The sequence below is a fragment of the Herpailurus yagouaroundi genome, unplaced genomic scaffold, assembly GCF_014898765.1.
Source record: "Herpailurus yagouaroundi ecotype Mexico unplaced genomic scaffold, PumYag 100, whole genome shotgun sequence".
Lineage (NCBI taxonomy): Eukaryota > Metazoa > Chordata > Mammalia > Carnivora > Felidae > Herpailurus > Herpailurus yagouaroundi.
This window is the reverse complement of record NW_024412391.1, coordinates 63,016,367-63,034,029: the sequence shown is the minus strand read 5'-3', so window position 1 is coordinate 63,034,029 and position 17,663 is coordinate 63,016,367. Positions and strand designations below refer to the sequence as shown.

The following is a 17,663-nucleotide window of genomic DNA, read 5'->3' as shown; positions in this document are numbered from 1 at the left end:
AAAAACTGGATCATCCAGGGAGCCCCAAATTTTACATCCTTATCACACTTCACTCTTATTTTCAGATGCCAAAGGGTAACGTAGGTGTGAGGGTATAGGTTTAGATGTGTGTATATAGGACATTGTGGTTTTTAAAAATTATATATAAGAATGTGTACCTTTAGCATACTTATCTGAGGGAGCTTCTTAAGATTTTAACATGTACAAGATTCCTAGTTTTCTGTTAGAAAGTATTTTCCCAGCCTGACCTGCAGAAGGCTTATATATCAAATCCTTTTTTCTCTAATTCAAGTATAATTAACAGTGTTATGTTAGTTTCAGGTGTATAATATAATTGTTCAACAATTCTATACTCTCAATCCTTCTATCTGTTTCACTCTTGTAGAGCAATCCTAGAATCCTGACCTTTTAGTTTTGCCCATCAATCTGGATAGAAATTTCTAGAAGGGCTTGTTATAGAACAGCATACAGGTGATTAACCATAAATAATGTATATTAAGTGCTTAGCACAGTACCCAACAAGTTATAAATCCTGAACAAATTTTAAGCATTATTATTATTTCTTTACAAAGCTAATAAGGATGGCTCCCTAGACCCCCGTTATCTTCTCCATGGCTATTATTTCTTTGATTTTCTATTCCCCTTATCACATTGTTTAGTAAGTGTATGACAAAACTCAGACTGGAATATGCTAAAGAAATAAGTACACATTCTTTCTAAAGTTAGAAAGAAAGAAAGTGATTTGCTTAGAACTATTCCTGGATTTTCTGAGAGCTCAGACTAGTGATTTGTAAGTATCTATTGTCATTCTTCCTAGAATTTTACAGTTTACGCAGTACTTTATAATAACTCATTAAATGGTTTCATGTTCAAGGGTTTTGTGTAGGTCTCACCTTTATGATTTTTACCATTACATATACCAACTGTGCTATTAAACCTAATATGTTTCTTAAATGACTCACAGTGCATGCTATGATAAGTACCTCTTATGTGTTTTCTTATCAAATGCTCACATCAACCTTCCAAGTAAATCATATCCCTATTTATATGAATGAGGAAACAGACCTAAGGGAGTAAAGTACCTTGCCTTAAATCCCAAAACTAATACAAGGGAAAGGCCAGATTCAAACTTGAGTCCCTTTGATGCTATTGCCCATGAAGATCACTCAACTTAATAGTACCTGAGTAGTTCACTTTGGTTCCTTTTTCCCAATGATTGAGGGACCCACAGATCTCCTATTTGCTCATCTTGTATGCATCGCAGAGGCTTCTTCTTAAAACCTTTGACCAGTTGCCCAGAATGATCAACACTGAATATGGTATTTTTTTTTCTGAAGTGCAAATAGATCTTTCAATCTTTTTATGAGAGAAGTTTTAGGAGAGAAAATGTTTGTGAAAGTGAAAACATTTTTACTTACAATTTCTTTGTTCTTTATAAGGAGAGTAGATTCTAAAGAGAGCTCTTTGCTTGATAAACTAGTTATTGAGTGTGACACTGAATTAGAAGTTTAGAAAATTCAAGATTATTCCACCTAGTACAGAAGGGTGGGGGAGAGAGGTGACGGCCAGGCGCCCAAAAGCTGGAGATTGTTTTTGGAGAGAAGAGATCAAAAGGAGAAAATACATTACATGTGAATGCAGTTCAAGGCATCATTTGCCTGGCCATACAGAGCAAACATGAGGACATCTTAAAAGTCCTGCCATTTCTCATCTTTACATGGCTGTTAGCGGAAGGAGGCTTTTGAAGAGAGCAAAAGGAAGGCATATGGCTGCCAGTCAGGCAGATACTTTATGGAAGAAGCCAAATTGTATCATGAAATTTTATGAATTTTGCTACACAACATAGGATATCATTTCTTTCTACACAAAGGGACTCATGTGGGTTTACAATTTTTCAAATACACATAAAATTGTTCAGCCATGCACTACCTACATTCTGCACTGGCATGCAGTATACATACAGAGCACATGTTGAGAAACTTAACATGGACAGACTCTAGAACAAAAATGACTTGCCAAAACTTTATTGAAAAAAAACATTGTGTATGTATCAAATAGTCCAAGAACATAGATAATAAAATTCTCACTTGACGGAAAGCAAAAACTTTGAGTAAACAGATTATTTATTTTGCCTTTGTGGTTTTTCCGTAGATTTTAGCCTTCATCCTAATAAGGAATATCCCTGGATATGCCCGTTCAGTTTATAGTTCATTTTTTGCTTGGTTTGGAAAAATTTCATTAGAGGTTGGTACATTAATATTTTGTTCTATCTTCTATAGCTAAGTGTTACATGCAGGTGTGTGTGTGGCTGTGTGTGTGTGTGAATCCAACAGACATTTTTAAAAAATCAAAGGTATGTTATTTATGGCATTATAGAAACAAAATTCAGAACTTTCAACAGCAGTAGAATAGTATGTTTTTAAAGCTGTATTTAAATGACTGGACATAGATGACTTTCAAATATTCTTTATATTGTTTTAAGCTTTTAAACACAACTAAGATGCTGAGATCAGGAGAGAAAAAAATTAAATAGATATAAATGAAATTTATAAATAGATATGAATGAAGACAAGCTGAGGGGATTTTGATTTGTTCTTCATCTCTATAATTAAATATTACTAGAATTTAGTTTATCAATACTTATCCTAATAAAATTCAGGAAATTTTGTGATTGGAAATTTGGGGAAATTTTTAAAACTCATTACATTTTGTGTGCAGTACCTAATACGAATTATTTAAAACCTTAAAGTATGTTTTAAAATACATTCTGCCTATTCTGAGCTCTATTATTCAAAGTAGAACATTTTACTTTCTTAAATGTTTATTTATTTATTTGAGAGAGAGAGAGAGAGAGAGAGAGAGAGAGAGAGTGGGAGGGAGGGAGCAGGGTGAGAGGCAGAGATAGAGGGAGACAGAGAATCCCAAGCAGGCTGCACGCTGTCAGCCCAGAGCCCAACATGGGGCTTAAACTCATGAACCGTGAGATCATGACCAGAGCTGAAATCAAGAGTGGAATGTTTAACTGACTGAATTACCCAAGCGCTCCCAAGATAGAACATTTTAAAACAGTGGAATTCAGGGGCACCTGGGTGGCGCAGTCGGTTAAGCATCCGACTTCAGCCAGGTCACGATCTCGCGGTCCGGGAGTTCGAGCCCCGCGTCGGGCTCTGGGCTGATGGCTCAGAGCCTGGAGCCTGTTTCCGATTCTGTGTCTCCCTCTCTCTCTGCCCCTCCCCCGTTCATGCTCTGTCTCTCTCTGTCCCAAAAATAAATAAACGTTGAAAAAAAAAAATTTTAATAAAACAGTGGAATTCATATTGTAATCATAGAAGATACATTTTAGAGTATAAGATTTATTAAGTTGTTTTTAAAATAGGGAAAATAAATTTTTGAGTTCTTGAATAAATGTTCTATTATTTTTTTGTCTCATAAGTGAGACTGAATAGAATTTAGAATTATTAATCGAGAATGACTTACCAAGTCATTCAGTAGATAAAAAGAATATTTTGCCAACCCCTTAATACTTGGAGTATGAGAGTTTGTATAAATTTTAATTGAATGAAGTTATAATTTGGTATTTCTAGTAAAAATAAATTTTAGGGCACCTGGGTGGCTCAGTTGGTTAAGTGTCTGACTTTGGCTTAGGTCATGATGTCATGGTGGATGAATTCAAGCCCCACGTTGGGCTCGATGCTGTCAGCACAGAGCCCTCTTCAGATCCTCTGTCCCCCTCTCTTTCTGCTTGCACATGTGCGTGTGCACACACACTTTCTCAAAAATAAATAAACATTAAAAAAATATATAGAAATGTTATGGTCTCATATTTGGGAGGTAGTTTAAGCATTTTTCTACTCTTTGATATTTTGAACCAATTTGATGAGAGAACATTTGTGATCACAATCAAAGTTGTAGTGGTGTCATCTAATATGTATACTCACATCAAAGTTGAAATATACTATGGAATCATGAAAATACAGTTGAAAACATTTGTCTGGCCATTCAAAGCACACTTGAAGACATCTTAAAATCCATGCCATTTCCTGCTCATGTATCCACATACAGAAATATGGTTCACAAATATAATTAAATATGCAGTATGCACATATATATACTTATGTGCATAGACACACACGTAGTGATTCTTTATTTGGTGTCTAAATACCAGAGTTCAGATATCATTCTGTCAGCTGTCTTCTATGTCATGCAAAAAAAATGTTTTTTAAAGTTCTAAGGGTCCTGTTTCATTTCTTGGGGACTTTGAAGTAGTACTTGAGCAAGTAGGAGTTCTGGAGAGTAGACCACAGTAGACTTTTCAGGACCAAGAGTGAAACAGAATTAAATGGTTTGGAAAAAGCCTGCTAATGTAATGATGCTACCAAATGTTTAAGTTAGGCAAAACTGTGAGATAGTCCTGGACCGTCTGTACATATCTAACTTTAGATACTTTCCTTCCAGCTGTTTATTTGCCAGTATCACATCTGGCTGGCAGCGGACACAAGAGGCATCTTGGTTCTCATACCCGGAAACCCTATGCTCAACATCATTGTCAGCACTTTCATATTTGTTTGTGTGGCACATGAAATTTCTCAGATCACTAATGATCTTGCACAGATTATTATTCCTAAAGATAACTCATCTCTGTTGAAAAGATTGGCATGTATAGCTGCATTTTTTTGTGGACTCCTCATCTTATCGTCGATTCAAGATAAATCCAGACATTAGGTACCTAGGATCCTAAAAAACTTAAACTCTTCAGACTGATTTTGTGTCTGCCTAGAGGAGAAAAGTATCTATCTGGAGATATAAATGTATATGTAAATTAATTTGTGTGGCAAGAAGACAGCTCAGTGGCGTCTGTTGAACACGTGTGGTTGTATATATATTGGAAATGTACATCTCCAATGTGAAATACTGAAAAAAAAAATTGAAGCAGAGTGCATTGTATAGGATTGCATGTGAAAAGTATTTTCTACTGGATCTATGTTGCCATTTATAAATGATTTTAAGTTAACATGAAGGCAGGGAAATAATTACCTTTCCAGTAAATACATATAGATAATTTAATTAGCTTAGTGACACCACTGAGTGTTTTGATATTTACTAAATTTGTGGTAATAAGATTGTCTACACCTGTATTTATCATGCAACTTCCTACTTCACCGAAACTTTCTTACTCAAGAATGACTGCAGTATTGTTTTCTTATCATATGTGCAATGACGTGGAATGATAAACAGTATGCCTTTAATTTATGTATGTTCATGTTCTGATGTTATCTGTTTCCTGACATGATTTTTCTTCCTAACTGTGTTTTTCAGGTATACCTAAATCTTTGTACACTTTGTCTCACAGAGTTGTTCTAGGCTCCATGACAGGGTTTTGTCACTGTTGATGCTGTTGCTTCTTTTTATAAAAAGGCCAAATTTTCTTTTCAATCCAGACATTCACATGTTTTCTTTCCTGAAGCTGTACCAGTGTAAAACCAGTACCCTGTGGATCCATTTAATGTTTTCCTTCAACTAATTAATTTCTGTCTATTTCCAACGTTTGGAAAGCTCTTTATAATCATTTTGGTATTTCCTATTACTCCCCCCTATTTTTAAAGTATTTATCAATCTAACTTGTGCAGTGTAGTAAAAATTCAAGTTGTTATGAGTGAGATGTATTAACCATGAGTAGAATTTTAAGTAAACCGGTGACTTCGGGCAATATATGTTTTTCATTTTGTTTTGTTACAGGCTAACTGTTAGAGGTATAAATTTATTTATCTGTTGTACAGATTTGATTATAACTTTTAATGTTTGAAAGATTGCACTTGTTTGTTCTTACTGTGTGTGGGATAAAATATATTTTCTGTTCATGGTATATGAAAATATGGAGTAATTTAAACAGTAAATAAACGTTCTGTGGATGCTTATTTTTGTATCAGCAAAGTATCAATTAAACTGTATGTGTCCTTTTTTTTTTTTTAAATCTGGATCCATTAATGATTGGTTCAAATTTCTAATTCATTTATTTTATTCAGCTTAAGTTTATTTTCCCAAATTCTTAGTGTATCGGGAGAGGTCACTGTGACAGTTGAGTAAGGAATGATTTAGTTTTCAGAGTCACAGAGGATAATCTGCTTTTCTACCCAGGAAGTTTAAGCATTATGCTTTATTAGTAGCCTTATTTGAAGATTTTAAAAATTTAATTATTATTTCTTCAGCACTGGATTTATGTGCTAGTGGTATCTTCCCATTAATTGTGGAATAATTCTCAGACAAAAATGTGTGTTCTTTCTTCTTCTCTCTTCTTCTGCCCTTACTTAATCTTTTGACATTTCCCAGATAGACAATTGTAATGATTCATTGCTCTGCCTCCTAGACTTCAGCCTTATAAGTAGAGAATAGTATAGTTATAAATCAAAAACTTCCAAGCACCATGATCACATTATTCTTGCTGGTGTGGCTTGCCAATGAGTAGAGTGCATTTTAATTTAGCTTGTAAGTTTTATCACCTGAAAAAGATTCTTCCCGATGAAACAATTGAAAAAGAAAGATGACCAGTATTTCTCTGTTTTTTGGAAGCACTTATGTCTTCCAATCATGATACCCAATGAATATGTTTTCCTTCCTATTTGAACTCAAGTATAGAGTTTAACTAGCAAGCTATTTCTTCATCACATGCTCTCCTTTCATATGTCCCACTCTTTTATTTTATTTATAGTTATATATCATAACTAAAATATAGTACATTTGTAATTAAAGCGTATTCTATTTACATTAAATTTTCTTAATGAGTCTTTATGGGTAAGAGGTTATTGTGGTAAAAATTGCCATAAGGGCAGCATCTATGAATGGTATATGTTTTAATACTGTTTCTGCATTGATTCAGATTCTGACTATCATAGCTCTGTCATCCCATTCTTCAGAAAAAGATGTTTAACAGAATATTTCTTTTTTTTTTTTTTAAACGTTTTATTTATTTTTGAGACAGAGAGAGACAGAGCATGAATGGGGCAGGGGCAGAGAGAGAGGGAGACACAGAATCGGAAGCAGGCTCCAGGCTCCGAGCCATCAGCCCAGAGCCCAACGCGGGGCTCGAACTCAAAGACCACGAGATCGTGACCTGAGCTGAAGTCGGACGCTTAACCGACTGAGCCACCCAGGCGCCCCTTAACAGAATATTTCAACACACTAAAATTGAGATAAAACCATGGAGGTTCTCTAAACTCAGATTGTCTGTAATATAAATCACACTGAGAAATCTACCATCTGGGCCCAAAAGATACTTGGTTGACTCAAATCTACTGCAATCCTTCCCCATTTCCTTTGCCAAACCTTCCCATTTTTATGGATAGCCAAAAAAAGCATTAAATTCAGAGCCTTGACCAAAAACCATTCACTGTACCTATCAGCTAGATAGATCCAATTGTTTCCTTTAGGTACTGATATGAAATAACATTTATACCCTACCATTCCATTCTAAGATAAATAGCCAGTTAAAATTTTTAAGGTGAGTGAATTTTTCCCCCACAAATGCTGCATTATTTCAAATGTTATCACAGGAAGCTTGTAAGCTTTGTAAAGTTAATTTTAATAATAACCATATCTGTCATTGTTTATATTTAATTTTTCTTACTAGATTATAAACATTAAGGCTAAATAAATATAAGACTAAGGGCATAACCTTCATGTGATAGATCCTCAATAAAAGCCAGTTCTTCAGAGAATGCAAGTTTTAGGACAATGCCTCGTTCCCTTAAATTGTCTCTTCTGCTTTATATGTGGACTTATAACAAAGAGCCAAGTTGGAATTTTTATGCTGCACTGTATTAAAATACTAATATGCTAGCATATGGTTCAACCTAACAGTTTCCCTTTTGTAAAAATAAAGTAACTTGGGTAGTTATCTGCAGAACTGATCCTGACAACTACTTCAAAAATTCCAAATGCTAAGTTTGGTTTTATTTAGGGTGATTTTGAGGATTGGTGAAGACAAGATAAATTTGAAAATCTCCATTAAGTCTATATTTGTCTCTTAATGAAACTCCTCTTAATTTCTTGTATAAATTAGAAGTATTTTCTATTTTTTTTAAAAGTTAGATCCATAGGGGCTTCTGGGTGGCTCAGCCAGTTAAGCATCTGACTTCGGCTCAGGTCACAATCTCATGGTTCATGAGTTTGAGCCCCTCATGGGGCTTAATGCTGTCAGCACAGAGCCTGCTTCAGATCCTCTGTCCCCTTCTGTCCCTGCCCCTCTACTGCTCGTGCACTCTCTCTCTCTCAAAAATAAGCATTAAAAAAAAAAAGTTAAAAAAAATTAAAGATCAATAAGGTAATATAAGCAAGAGACTTTTCCAAAAGTAGAGGTGATATTATGAGCTAATGGTTTAATTAGAAATGATTTGTTTAACTTATTTATTATTTACAAAATAGCTTTAAAATACCATTTCAGAGCATAAAAATGGGACAGATCAATATTTTAAAAGGAAATTTGTGGTTACCTAGAGGTATTTCTGTCTTGCATAGGGCGAAATCTTCATGCTTAAAAGTAATTATTACAATATTTTAAAATTCAGCTAACTTTATTAGCTTTTACTTTTCATTTAGAAAGCATCTAAGACAATTTTCTGATAGTCACTAAAAAGAAAACTATTAACAAGATTTTATTTTTTAATTCTACAGCTACCGCAGATGGATTATTTCTTATAATCTCCATTGCCGAAATAACAAAGCTGGAATTTAGCTTGATGGTAAAAGTTCTCCATGTTTATCATCCCATCTCTTCTTAATATGAATTCCAGCCAGGCTAGTCTTAACTGTTCCCCAAATATCATACTATTCTTTTGTTCTCTTTTCATCTACCTAAATCCAACTTATTTTAAGAATTCTAAGAATTAAGAATTGACGAATTTAAATTCCACCATCTCTGTGAAAACAATACTTTCTTTATCTTATTTTTTTAAACTGTTCTAGCACTAATTACCTACTCCCATTATTTTGTCATTTCTTCAGTAAGGTTGCAACTCCAGGGTCAAGGTGGTATAGTAAGGTGCCATACACGAAGTAGATTAAAAAGTCTTGACCATCAGCTGAAGGATTCTGGCTTTATTTCTCCCAACTTAAAAACAAACTCCTCTTAATCTCTTGTGTTCCCAAAGCTACTGCCGTGTTTATTTCTACCAGCCCAAACTGCTCTTGTCAAGATCAACAAGAACCTATCCATATTGCTAAATGCAATGATCAATTTTCAGTCTTCACCCTACTTGACCTATATAGGCAGTATTTGACACAGGTGATTTACTACCTCCCTTTTCAACCATCTTCACTATGCTTCCAGGACACCATCGTTTCCTGTTTTCTCCTCTCCTCACGAGCCATTCCTCCAAGCTTGTTCCCTGAGTCCTCTCTTCACACCCTCAGCCTCTAAACTGCAGTTCCCCAAAGCTCAGACCTCAGACATCCATACTCACGTCTTAAGTGATTATCACCTAGTCACATGACTTTATTATCTATATTCTGATGACTAGCAAATTTATAACTTCAGATATGTTCAACTGCCTGTTCAACATCTCCGTTTGAATATCTAAAACACATATCAAACTTAGCAAGTCTAAAACAAAGCTAAGCTTCCCCACTACTGGCCACAAACAAAAACACCACCATCTTTCTCTTCTCAGTAAATGGTGACTACATGCTTCAACTTGCCCAAATAAAAAATTTTGACTCCTTTTTTCTTACACCTTAACATCTTATATTTTAGTAAATCTTGTCAAAATGTATCCGTCATTCAGTAATTCAATCACCTTCATCACCTCCAATGGGATCACCCTGCTTCAAAACCCACCAGCACTTTCCTGGAATATTATAATGACTTCACTTTTTCCCCATACTCATGACATACTTATGCCTTTTACTTAACTATTTTTTAATTTTCCACTTCTCCCCATTAGCACATGACTTTTCTGAGGACGGGTTGTTCTAGTTTATTTACTGTGGTATTGTCAACTCTTAGAACAATGCCTCTCTCAATTATTTGCTGGATTAATTAATGAGTGAGTGCTGCAAAAAATGGTGTCAAGTACGAATCCCATTCGAGGCAGGTAGGCTGCCCTGCAAATGATAAGGCAGCTGGGAAAAAACTTTTCCTTAGTGATTTGGACAAGAGGCTGAGATATACTCTATTTGGCTATTAGAATGTCGATTTGCATAATGTTATAAAAATGCAACTCACTCATGCAGGCAGGCAAATAGTGACCGTATCTGCAGAGCTGAGCACCAGCCATACCATGTAGACCATAAGTCTTTTACTCACTGTGGGTCTTCCCATTCATTTTCTTGCTTTATGCTGGGGCCAGGTGTCAATTGCCATTTGCCATTGCACTTACACTATTATCTGTCTTGTAGTAGAGAATTATTTCTTTGGACTCATCTCTATTGGAAGTAGGGAAATGAAAAGATAAACCAAGAAAGCCATGTATTTTCAAAAGAAAGAGAGATTGTGCTTTTTGTGGAAGTCAAAAATATTCCTCTCTGTTTAATAGGCAAAATGTAACTATGTCACAGAATGCAACATAAAAAACCATTATGAAATAAACTATACCAAAAACCACTGCCAGTACACAGAAACGTATATGTGAGTGCCAGTATGAATAAAATCAGATTAATGAATTAATTTATTTCAACAGGACTTGATTGTAAATGAAAAATGTAGAAATAATAATGCTGTGAAATTCAGATGTATATGAAGTGAAAAAACTGCATCAAAACATTTAACAGATGGTAAGTTTTAAAAGCATGTCCACTGAATGTAGCAGAAATTACATGCCAAAAGAAATAAGCAGAAATTACATGCCAAAAAGAAATATGCTTTTGAAAGTAGAAGGCTAACTGGGAGAACTCTTATCTTCCTCAGTATATTGAGATGTAGTTGCGAACTTATAGAAAAATTTTTGAAGTTAATTTGTGATATTTTCTATTGAAGTTAAGAGCCCAGGTATCAACAGTACCACCTACTTAGTTATATTTGTTTGTGCTTTCAGAGAAAATCTAAGGTTACCAAGTGACTCAGAAACATACCTATGTCAGGTTCATTATTGATAAATTGTATTGAAAAAAAATCTTAAAGTTCAATATCGGCTAATATTAACATTAGTAAAGGTTATAATTAATAAGTATGATAACAATGCTATTGTCATGACCCATGGACTTACAAAATGCAAGTGAAATTGGTGTTATTTCAAAAGGACACAGAACTTAGGCCCACTCATTTCATTCCCTGGGAATGACTTTATGGTAAAATCTTAAAAGAGAATACATTTGAGACTCAGTCATTTCACAAACTGGATGTGTTCCATGGCTTAGACAAGTTAATGTTTTGCTTAGTAAATTGAGTGTACCACATGGGAGTTGGCTGTTTTACAGGAGATTGGGTAGCATTGTACCTAGAAAGTTTGGAACTATTGAAAGGAATTTAATTCTTCACCTCATTCAAGGGAAAATGACTCTGTTAGCTTAACTACAAAGACTAGACTAAAGATCGATGATCTTGATTGGCAGTTCAACCCATCTCATCAGCTCATCTTCTCTGCAAAGACTTTTAAGGCTGACTGTGTAAATATACAACTTAATCTGTTCATTCTTAAGATAATTGTGATTTGGGGAAACTTATTTGGCAAGGTGTATTCTGGGTCATTTTCTTGTTAAAAATTGTTTCCAGAGAAAAAACAGTGACAACTACATTCTCGAAATTATGAGGTTGAAGACTGAATTCTAGAAATTCTTTTCTGGTTTTAATTTTTTTTTCAATGTTTATTTATTTTTGGGACAGAGAGAGACAGAGCATGAACGGGGGAGGGGCAGAGAGAGAGGGAGACACAGAATGGGAAACAGGCTCCAGGCTCCGAGCCATCAGCCCAGAGCCTGACGCGGGGCTCGAACTCCCGGACCGCGAGATCGTGACCTGGCTGAAGTCGGACGCTTAACCGACTGCGCCACCCAGGCGCCCCTCTTTTCTGGTTTTAAATCTTACAAAAATTTTATAATACTATTTGTTTTACCTTTTCAATATTAATAGAGTGAAATTGAGGAGACACAAGTCGAAGTTATACGACTGCCATTTAATATGGTACCAGAACCTGCATATGACAAAATTGGAAAACCTGAATTATACATATACATTAGGAATAATTGCCTTAAGATATAAAAATTATTATGCAGACATTTTGTCCATGTTCAAAAGTAACAATTATGATGCATTTGGGAGACTATAAAACTGAATGAAATCACATACCCCTTGTCTTTAAAAGATTCAAAGGTAAAATTGTACTGAGTAACACAGTGAAAAATCTGACATTATACATCTTAGTAAAAAGATAGTATCAAGATTCTTATCCCAAGAAAGAAAAATGTCCTGGTTGAATTTATTTTCTCTGGGGGTGCCTGGATGGCTCAGGTGGTTAAGCATCTGACTTAAGCTCAGGTCATGATCTCATGGTTCGTGGGTTCCAGCCCCGTATCAGGCTCTGTGCTATCAGCACAGAACCTGCTTTGGATCCTCTGTCCCCACCCACTCTCTGCCCCTCTCTTGCACTCTTCCTCTCTCTCAAAAATAAACATTTTTTAAAAATCTTTAAAAATTTTTTTAAAATATATTTTCCCTTTATTTTTTATTTTCAAATTTAAAACATCAACAATATTTTTTTAAATTTAAATTTTATTTATTTTTTTTAATTTTTTTTTCAACGTTTATTTATTTTTGGGACATAGTCAGAGCATGAACGGGGGAGGGGCAGAAAGAGAGGGAGACACAGAATGGGAAACAGGCTCCAGGCTCTGAGCCATCAGCCCAGAGCCTGACGCGGGGCTCGAACTCACGGACCGCGAGATCGTGACCTGGCTGAAGTCGGACGCTTAACCGACTGCACCACCCAGGCGCCCCTTTAAATTTTATTTTTAACGTTTATTTATTTTTGAGAGACAGAGACAGAGCATGAGCTGGGGAGGGGCAGAGAGAGAGACAGACAGACAGACAGAATGTGAAGCAGACTCTAGGCTCTGGGCTATTAGCACAGAGCCCAACATGGGGCTCAAACCCACGAACTGTGAGATCATGACCTGAGCCAAAGTCAGACGCTTAACTGACTTAGCCACCCAGATATCTCCAATATTTTAAATATCTCCAATATCTCCAATATTTTAAATGTTTGCTATATTTAAAGGCTTATCCTACAGTAAAAATAAAGCTTGATTCTGTATCTGGCAGGGTTTTTTGGTTTTTTTTTGTTTGTTTGTTTGTTTTTTGTAATTCTTCACCCTCTTTATAGCTTCTAGTCTCAGTAAGTACTTGATTTTTGACTATAGTTTTTCATAACTAAGCCAGTTGTGGTTTTTTGTTTTGGTTTGTTTTATTTGACAAGTCATTGGGTCAAAGCTGTGCTAGTAAAAGGAATAGATTCTCTTCTCTGAGACTACGTGAGATCGGTTTCAGAAGATAACTAATATTTGGAGAGGCAAGATGTGCTTTTCCAAGGTAATTTGGGAGAAAAACAGTGACAGCCATCCCTGGCATTGAAAGAGAAAACTAGAACTAAGAACCCATCTTTTCTTTTCCTTGCCTCCTTCCATGTCATCCTCACCTCAGGACACTATCACTGGGAGGGAAAAAGTGATGGAAAAACATTTAGTTGAAGTCTGAGGGGCCCAGCATTTTTAAAACATACACATGCACAAGGGACATGGAGCTGGAGCCCCTTCTCAGAGACTACAAAATTTAAAATGGAAACTGTAAAGAAGTAATACATGGGCAAGAATAAGAAAAAAATTTAAATAGACTAATGAAAAGGGTAGGACTCAAACAATTGGGTATTTAGACATATTATTAAGTTACAGTCACATCGGTGTGGAATAGTAGATGCAAGAATATATAGATTAATGACAGAATAGCAAGCACAGAAACATTTTAATCCAGGACATACTAGAATAATGTTACAGTTTGATTTTTACTTTACGAGAGAAAGGTACAAATATTCTTTAGATAGTCCCAAGAATTGCTTAACAATGGGGATGGGGACAGTAGACTCCCATTCTTACTCTCCATACCAAAAGACACTTAAGATGAGTAATGGGTTTAAAGACATAAAAGAAGTAGAAAATGTCAGTGAATATCTCAAGATGAGAAAAGATCCATTAAGAATAAAGCGAAAGGGAAAACCAGAATGGCTACATCCCATTACATAAAAATTTAAAATCAATATACCAGAAGTCATAAATAGAAAAAATACAAGCTGGAAAATTGTTGAACATGAACATTTGAGAAAAAAGTAATATCCTGAGTATATATAGGACTCTTAAAGTTTAGAAAAAACAAGATATTTTTCCAAACTTCAGTTGCTTCCTGATTAATTCTATACAGAAGGTCACTTCATTCAGCTACCTTGATGAACATTACTCAAATAATTTAACTTGGAAGAACATCAGGAAATCACAGCACTCAAAGCTAGGCTTTCTATGGATGCTTTTTTTAGACTTGGGAGGTGGGGATTAATGGCCACTATGTTAAGTTATGCCTTCTTTTCACATTTTCCAGACTCATATTAATTAAGACCAGGTTATACTGAGCAGAAATTTGAAACCTAATGGCCCATCTGTCTGTGTGATAGTGCATATTCCAAGTTTTCCCCCCTAAAGAGACTCTTAGCTAAGCTCTATAGTATTCCATCAGAAAATAGTTATTATTAGACTCTTAAATTTCCCCCCAAAATGTTGCTCCTACATTAGCTCAATATCCAATTGAGCCTGCTTTTTTTCCTAGATCCCTAGATTTCCTACCTGAACTTCAGGTTAGGTTATCTGGGATTGAACTCCCAGCTACTTAATGTCTGTCAGCTATGCATTTGACTGAAGCACAGTATTTATTCATTTACTTATTTATTTGTTTATTTTTAAGTTTATTTTGACAGAGACAGAGACAAAGCAAGTGGGGGAGTGGCAGAGAGAGAGAGAAAGAGAGAGAATCCCAAGCAGGCTCCATGCTGCCAGCGCAGAGCACAACACAGGGCTCATACGCATGAAACCACAAGATCATGACATGAGCTGAAACCAAGAGTCAGATGCTTGACTGACTGAATCACCCAGGCGCCCCTGAAACACACTATTTATAAAGAAACATTAAGAATTTGTTCTTTAGGGGCACCTGGGTGGCTTAGTCGGTTAAGCATCTACCTTTGGCTCAGGCCATGATCGCATGATTTGTGAGTTTGAGCCCCGAGTCGGGGTCTGTGCTGACAGCTCAGAGCCTGGAGCCTGCTTCAGATTCTGTGTCTCCCTCTCTCTCTCTCCCCTACTCATGCTCTGTCTCTCAAAAAATGAATAAACGTCCAAAAAAATTTATTTTTAAGATTTGCTCTTTATCACTTCCTCGGATCTTTTAAAATGTACCCCCAGAGTGAAGTCAGGCAAGCACGTAGCAAAGACCACCTGTGCAATATTTTCCTTATATCTCCCTAGAATCTCTCTCCAGTTTGAAGCCAGTGGTCAGCATTGCAGGACACTCTACAAAACAGTTATATGAAATTCATCATGGTGTCAACTGTAAGAATGTTGTTGATTATGTTACACAATGGCCTCTTTATGTGGACTCTTAAGAGTTATTTCATTCTGGCCTTAGAATTGGAATATTTGTGCTTCTGCCGAACAGTTCATCTACTATCTTATGGACACTGTGAATTGACTTTTTACATGTGCTGATAAAAAACAAGAGCTAAATTTTTGCTCCATCCCAGACAACAGAGCACTTTGGTCTTCGTTATTTTTATTAGCCTCCTTCCCCTTCTTGGCCCCTTTTTCCTTCTCATCTACTTCAAACGATGTTCTCTGACTATATTTTGCCCTGCCCAGTAAGCCTTCTTATATCCTTTTTGGAACAAGGCAGTGTGATGGTCATAAGTGTTTCTTCAGACCATAGCAGTCTGTTGAGCAATAGGGGCACCCAGAGCAGCTCATAAAATATCCTGATAGCAAACTTCCACAGTCCTCTGCCCCTCTTCAGAAAAACAGGGCTGGGAGTCTCCTCTTGTTCTTTCCACATCGTTTCTTCCTGCTCGCCAATGCTGTTTCCTCATTTTTTTTTTTTTAAGATTACCAAACAATCAGGGGTGCCTAGGTGGCTCATTTGGTTAAGCGTCTGACTCTTGATTTCAGCTCAGGTCATGATCTCATGGTTCATGAGTTTGAGCCCCACGTCGGGCTCTGTGCCGACAGTGCAGAGCCTGCTTGGGATTCTCTCTCTCTCTCTCTGCCTCTCCCCCATTCACACTGTGTGCCTGTGTGTGTAAAAAAAAAAAAAAAAAAAAAAAAGATTACCAACAATTCTAGTGGTATCAGTGCTGGTTCCTTCCCTAACTGACAATTTTTTTCCTTTTCAGAGGATACTGCTCTGAGGACCAGATGCCAGGCCAAAGACTCAAGCTGTTGGTACACATTTGCTCTAGGCACAGGGCAGTGACCACATCTGTGGACACTTGCTTCTTACCACCCACCATCATGATCCTGCTCTGAGACCATCTAAGCCCAGTGAGTGGCTTTATAAATTAGACCTTGAATCAGAGGCTCTTTCCTCATTAGAATGTGGTCTCAAAGGCTCCCTTTTCCCTGTAATCCGGAGGATGTTGGATGATTCAAGAAAATTGCTGTTTCTTGTGACTTTAGTTTTCCTGGTCCGTTGTAAAAATTTGAGACACCCTAACATATGATGATGCTGGGAAGGAGAATAAAGGTAACCCCACCCTATACAGAGAGGGCTTGGGAAAAATAGCAGGGTTATCTTTAGGTGTGTCTAACCCATAAATCCCCAATCTGTGATCTATGACAAAGTGAGCAGTGACCCTTAGCACAAAGGTGGATGGAAAGAAGGAGCATGGAACTCAGAGGCATCGTTAGGTAGACTGCTGGATAGGAGGTTATCCTGAAACTAATGTAACATTGTATATCAACTACACTCAAATAAGTGCAAAACAGCATATATTGTATGCTATATTTGTTTTTAAGCAAGAAAAACAATAAAACAACAAACATATCTAATGTTGTGGGGAAAAAAAGGAAATTATATTTCCTCCTCCTCTTTATCCCCTTTTCTACATTTCCTAAAGGCAGGCATTGTTACAGAGGCCTCTTCCATGCAAAGGTCGGATCAGGTCTCTCTGAGGAGATAATATTTCAGCTCTGGGACCTAATCGTACACAGCTAAGGAATTCTTTGAGGGAAGGTAATTGTTTGGGTGGGCTAATAGGAGAATCGGGTCATAATTAGTTATTTTCAGTTTTCGGTTTTGTTCTAAATAAAATGTCTATTTATTTCTTTTCTCTATATGTAACTTAAAGGCTTATCTTTTTCTTGGTAACTTCAGGCATTCTTTGTAAAATAAAGATAATAACCACTTGTCTAATGTTGCAAATACTGCCCCCCGTTGCCATTTGTATTCTATTTTGACTGAAGATTTTTTTTTTTTACCTAAAAATGCTTGAGTTCAAAATTTATTAGTCATTTTGATGACTCTCTTTCCCTCACACCATGATGCATTTGGGACACCTGTGAAAGGGAGAGAAAAGGGTGGAAATTTGGGTAAGAGGAGCTTCCGTGTGCATGAAACTCTGAGAAAGTCTCAGCCAGGCTGTGAGATGCCC

The 17,663-nt window shown here is 36.3% G+C and overlaps 1 protein-coding gene across 12 annotated transcripts in view; it reads left to right on the top strand.

The window, feature by feature from the left end:
- Nucleotides 1-17,436, top strand: part of CASD1 (CAS1 domain sialic acid O acetyltransferase 1) — a 64,085-nt gene extending 46,649 nt beyond the window's left edge. For 5 of the 12 annotated variants that reach the window (XM_040472660.1, XM_040472656.1, XM_040472653.1 and 2 more), the window contains 2 exons: nt 2,152-2,244; nt 4,456-5,931. In XM_040472660.1, the coding sequence (XP_040328594.1) occupies nt 2,152-2,244; nt 4,456-4,722 (360 nt within the window). In that variant the 3' untranslated portion in view covers nt 4,723-5,931. Of the gene's footprint in view, nt 1-2,151; nt 2,245-4,455; nt 5,932-8,667; nt 10,595-10,670; nt 10,765-16,406 lie in introns of those variants that run through there. The other 7 variants (XR_005789408.1, XR_005789407.1, XM_040472657.1 and 4 more) reach the window with 5 other exon arrangements.
- Nucleotides 17,437-17,663: the final 227 nt, after the last annotated feature.